Source organism: Amblyraja radiata, chromosome 33 (genome assembly GCF_010909765.2).
Source record: "Amblyraja radiata isolate CabotCenter1 chromosome 33, sAmbRad1.1.pri, whole genome shotgun sequence".
Lineage (NCBI taxonomy): Eukaryota > Metazoa > Chordata > Chondrichthyes > Rajiformes > Rajidae > Amblyraja > Amblyraja radiata.
In genome coordinates this window covers 12,106,190-12,112,189 of record NC_045988.1, presented here as the reverse complement: position 1 = coordinate 12,112,189, position 6,000 = coordinate 12,106,190, and the positions used below count along the sequence as shown (strand labels likewise).

Sequence of the window (6,000 nt, the reverse complement as noted above, 5' to 3'; positions counted from 1 at the left end):
GAATAAATCAGGGAAGGTAGTACATCCGTGGATAACAAGGGAAATCAGGGATAGTATCAAAGCGAAGGATAATGCGTATAAATTAGCCAGAAAAAGCAGCATACCGGTTGGGACTGGGAGAAATTCAGAGACCAGCAGAGGAGGACAAAGGGCTTAATTAGGAAAGGAAAAATAGATTATGAAAGAAAACTGGCAGGGAACATAAAAACTGACTGCAAAAGTTTTTATAGATATGTGAAAAGAAAGAGATTAGTTAAAACAAATGTAGGTCCCTTGCAGTCAGAAACAGGTGAGTTGATCATGGGGAACAAGGATATGGCGGACCAATTGAATAACTACTTTGCTTCCGTCTTCACTAAGGAAGACATAAATAATCTGCCGGAAATAGCAGGGGACCGCGGGTCAAAGGAGTTGGAGGAATTGAGTGAAATCCAGGTTAGCCGGGAAGTGGTGTTGGGTAAATTGAATGGATTAAAGGCCGATAAATCCCCAGGGCCAGATAGGCTGCATCCCAGAGTACTTAAGGCAGTAGCTCCAGAAATAGTGGATGCATTAGTAATAATCTTTCAAAACTCTTTAGATTCTGGAGTAGTTCCTGAGGATTGGCGGGGAGCAAACGTAACCCCACTTTTTAAGAAGGGAGGGAGAGAGAAAACGGGGAATTACAGACCAGTTAGTCTAACATCGGTAGTGGGGAAACTGCTAGAGTCAGTTATTAAAGATGGGATAGCAGCACATTTGGAAAGTGGTGAAATCATTGGACAAAGTCAGCATGGATTTACAAAAGGTAAATCATGTCTGACGAATCTTATAGAATTTTTCGAGGATGTAACTAGTAGCGTGGATAGGGGAGAACCAGTGGATGTGGTGTATCTGGACTTCCAGAAGGCTTTCGACAAGGTCCCACATAAGAGATTAGTATACAAACTTAAAGCACACGGCATTGGGGGTTCAGTATTGATGTGGATAGAGAACTGGCTGGCAAACAGGAAGCAAAGAGTAGGAGTAAACGGGTCCTTTTCACAATGGCAGGCAGTGACTAGTGGGGTACCGCAAGGCTCAGTGCTGGGACCCCAGCTATTTACAATATATATTAATGATCTGGATGAGGGAATTGAAGGCAATATCTCCAAGTTTGCGGATGACACTAAGCTGAGGGGCAGTGTTAGCTGTGAGGAGGATGCTAGGAGACTGCAAGGTGACTTGGATAGGCTGGGTGAGTGGGCAAATGTTTGGCAGATGCAGTATAATGTGGATAAATGTGAGGTTATCCATTTTGGTGGCAAAAACAGGAAAGCAGACTATTATCTAAATGGTGGCCGACTAGGAAAAGGGGAGATGCAGCGAGACCTGGGTGTCATGGTACACCAGTCATTGAAAGTAGGCATGCAGGTGCAGCAGGCAGTGAAGAAAGCGAATGGTATGTTAGCTTTCATAGCAAAAGGATTTGAGTATAGGAGCAGGGAGGTTCTACTGCAGTTGTACAGGGTCTTGGTGAGACCACACCTGGAGTATTGCGTACAGTTTTGGTCTCCAAATCTGAGGAAGGACATTATTGCCATAGAGGGAGTGCAGAGAAGGTTCACCAGACTGATTCCTGGGATGTCAGGACTGTCTTATGAAGAAAGACTGGATAGACTTGGTTTATACTCTCTAGAATTTAGGAGATTGAGAGGGGATCTTATAGAAACTTATAAAATTCTTGAGCGGTTGGACAGGCTAGATGCAGGAAGATTGCTCCCGATGTTGGGGAAGTCCAGGACAAGGGGTCACAGCTTAAGGATAAGGGGGAAATCCTTTAAAACCGAGATGAGAACAACTTTTTTCACACAGAGAGTGGTGAATCTCTGGAACTCTCTGCCACAGAGGGTAGTCGAGGCCAGTTCATTGGCTATATTTAAGAGGGAGTTAGATGTGGCCCTTGTGGTTAAGGGGATCGGAGGGTATGGAGAGAAGGCAGGTACAGGATACTGAGTTGGATGATCAGCCATGATCATATTGAATGGCGGTGCAGGCTCGAAGGGCCGAATGGCCTACTCCTGCACCTAATTTCTATGTTTCTATTTGGACTGATGTGAGAAACTGCCTCACTCATATGATAGTGATTCTTTGACAGCATGGTGGAGTTTTAGTCATTACTATCAAGGATGGATTAATAGATCCTTGGATATTAATGGAATCAAGGGGATAGAATGGAACGTGAACCAGAGGTAAAAGATCCTCTGTGATTGTTTTAAATCTTAGAGCAGGATCGAGGTGCTGTATAACATTTAAAATTTTTCTTATTTTATGAATTACCGACCATCCATCCTCTCCAAAGCCTCAGCATATTTCCATTGGACACAATGTGGTCTAACTAAAGTTTTCTACAATCGCAACATGATTTGTCAACTTTTATATTCAACACCCCCATCAAACATGCCATGTGCCTTTCTAAACACTTTATCCACTTGTGTAGCTAATTTTAGAAAGCCAAGGAATTGCACCACAAGTTTATTCTTCACATCATTTCCTCCCAATATTCTTGCCATTTACTGAATACTTTGCTCTTTCATCTGACCCCCCAAACTGCAACAAGCAAATTCACATTCGATTTGATCTTGAGATGAGTTTCCAATCACATATCTGAGTCATTGTTAAGATTTCCATTGATATCAGCTGTTTTTGAGCCCGTCAACTCATAAGCTGTTGATCTCCTCATCTGAGTCATTGCAAACCTTGGACGTAACTTTCCCAATTGACTAATGTCAATCTCTTAAAGTCCAACCTTAGTTTGAACCTCTGCTGTTCATACCTTAACTGGAATCAAGTTTTATTCACTCAGTAGCTCCCTGCCCGCAGTAGCTCCCTTTGGATTACAGTCTACAATACCAAAATCAATCTCTTCCTTGATTTGAAATCTTTCTGTGTTTACAAGCGTCTCCCAGCCTCATGCCCTCCTCCAGCCCCACAAGCTTCCACCATCCATGTATACATTCAACTCTGGCCCCTTGCATATCCTCCCAATTTAATTGGCAGCTTGATCTACAGGCAGCTGGCCTTACATTTTGCAACTTCCTGTGTTATATCTTTATCTCTGTCCAGTAAAATCCTTTTTTTTAATCGATGCTTTGAGCTTTTGCTACAACTGCCTGAACATCGCTTTCTTTGGTTAGGCGACTGTTTTTTTAAATTTCATCATGCCTTTATTACACACCTTGAGCTATTCCTATGCATTAAAGGGGACTTTCTTATTCATCCAAGGGATGTGGGCTTTACAGGCAAAGCCGGCATTTCATTGCCCATTTTGAATTGCCCTCAAGAAGGTGGTGATGAGTTGCCTTCTTGAACTGCTGCAGCCCTTGAAGTGTGGATGTACCCACTGTACAATGTAAATTTAACTGGCAATGTATTGACTTGTGGAGCTGTTCTCAGCCTTCCACACAGCTTTGACTTGTAAGGTATTGTTGATGTGACTGGCCATGAGACAGGACATCCAGAAGTGACTGAATAGCTTACTCCAGATTACATCCAAATCTGCAGCCTGAACTGATTCAATTATGGCTTCACTTACAGAACAAGCTGTGAATCGCTGATAAACTAATGTCAAGCTCTGATAATGCTGATAGATCTCAGTTTCAAATCCTGCTGAGCACAAAATAGCTTTAGCAGCTTACCCACATGACACTGTTTTATATGAAATGCCGAGAGGTTCTTCAAGCTGCTGCGGTGGTTTAGAAAAGCATGTTGAGCAGCACTCGTGGACTGTGCAGCACGGGTAAATGGTCACATTTTCAACCTAGGACCTGAAGCTCAAGTGAAGTCTCCCGTCTAAGGCGAAGGCCCACTTTACAAACTTGAGCTCCATGTCCAGCATCAGCCTCCAGTGCTGTTCTGAAGGAACACCCACATAAGGACATATAATGAAGGCAAAGATCTTGCACCCATAATATGGAATGTTGCGAAAGAGTGATGGAGGAGAAATAAGTTTAAAATGGTTGAGCATCAAACTTGCACAAAAAACAGATTGCTGGAGGAACTCAGCAGGTCAAGGGCCTGTCCAATTACGCAACTTTTTTGGCGACTGCCGGCATCCGTCATAGGTTGTTACAGGTCGCTGAAAATTTTCAACATGTTGAAAATCCAGTGGCGTCCAGAACAAGGTACGACTCTTTGGGCGACTACTCACGACCATACAGGCTTCACCCTTCGACATGTCACTGGGGTGTCGTCTGTATGGTGGTGAATAGTCTCCTCAATCGCCCAAAGAGTCGTAGCATTTTTCTGGTCGCCGCTGAATTTTCAACATGTTGAACATTTTCACCGACCTGCAACGCCCTATGACGGGTGCCGGCAGTCGCCGAAAAAGTCGCGTAAGTGGGACAGGCCCATCAGGCTGCATCTGTAGAGGGAGATGGACAGACAAGTTTTGGGGATTGGGACCCTCCTACAGATCCAAAACATCTATTTGTCAGTTTTGCTCCCTGGATGCTGCCTGACCTGATGAGTTCCTCCAGCATTTTGGGTTTTTTTGGTCACGATTCCAGCACCTGCATTCTCTTGTGTCTCTAATTTATTCAACGTGCTCTGGGAAAAGGTTCATCTTTGGTAAATCATAGACAAGGATTTTTTTTTTTTCTCAGCCAGAAGCCCAGCTATTTCTATTCTGCAATAGTGGTTAGTATTAAATTATTCACAGCGTGGTTAACCTTAAACCAATAATCTAAAGCATGTACTTTTCACTTCCTGTTTGGCATTTTTCAGAATGTACATCATAATGGAAACACAATCCTTGGCGTCACGAACCTAGCAGAAATCTGAGGTAATCAAGAGGAAGGTCCAACTTTTAACTACAATTTAGGGGGAGACTGATAAGGGACAAACCTCTCCTTGACGTATGGCCTCACATGCAATAAGTGAGTGCTAGATGGGGCCATTATGTAAAGGCTGCTGGTGCCTCCTTACACTTCAGACATTTCTCATCGGATGCAAGGCCCTCTGGTGTGAGAAGTGATGTGAATGCTTCTTATTTTCTTAACTCTACAATAGTCTGAACAAATCTGAAAAAAACAGATGTTTCAAAAATCTTGCAAGATGCCTTTGAAAGCATTATGTGGCCAGTGGTTCAACAACAGAACATGGGAACAAATCTGTTTATTTTGGATCATAACCAGGGGAAATTCCATAGACACAAGGAACTGCAGATGTTGGTTTTCAATCAAAAAGACTCAAAACCCTGGAGTAACTCAGTGGGTCGGGCGAACATGGATCTCTGGAGAACATTTAGAGGCAACTTGGTAGTTCCCGACCCAAAATGTTGCCCATCCCTGTTCTCCAAAATAAATTCTCCAAAAGAAATTCCATGAAGTCAGTATTCTCACTCAGTTATTTAACCTCCCACATCAGTATACACCAGGACAAAGGCTACAAAGAAGGTGCCCAAAGCAACCTGCAATTGCTGAGAGTAGGGTTAACAATACTCCAAAGGAATCAAGTTACACTTTGACAGCAGGTCAAATATGGATTAAACATGGAAGAAGGGCCTAAAAAGAACTAAAGGAATGAAGATACGTCTATTTAAGAATAATCCATGGCTCTTTCTAATTTAAAGTTACGGTTCTCCAAAGCAACATAAACACTAAAGTCCTGATCTTCTGTAGGTCATTGACAAACAAGGTCGATCTCTTTGTTTTCTGGGATCACAAAATGTTTCAACAAATGTTGTTTGAGAAGTAGCCCCATCATTCACTGGAATCGCTTTTTGGCGAGCTGGCTGTACGTGGCTTTTCCATCATTGTTGAGATGCTAAAAAAATAGAAAAAATGATAAATAGATAGATTAAAAAAATAGAAAAATCAATTGGGATGCCAATTTCTGTAAGCTCCATAAAAATCCAGATTTTTGTTTTTGTATTTCAACAATGTAATATTCATTACAATCTTCTGTTATCCATTCACTCCATTCAGTTTTTAATCCCATAAAATTGGCAAGAATGAGGAAGAGTCAGTGTATTGCATGGAT

At 42.3% G+C, this 6,000-nt stretch overlaps 1 protein-coding gene across 1 annotated transcript in view; it reads right to left on the bottom strand.

Moving 5' to 3' along the window:
• Positions 1-5,116: 5,116 nt before the first annotated feature.
• The window catches only part of LOC116991245 (T-cell surface glycoprotein CD3 delta chain-like), a 45,191-nt gene continuing 44,307 nt past the window's right edge, over positions 5,117-6,000 (bottom strand). The window contains exon 7 of the mRNA XM_033049706.1: positions 5,117-5,784. Coding sequence (XP_032905597.1) covers positions 5,725-5,784 — 60 coding nt within the window. The 3' untranslated portion in view covers positions 5,117-5,724. The remainder of the gene's footprint in view (positions 5,785-6,000) is intronic.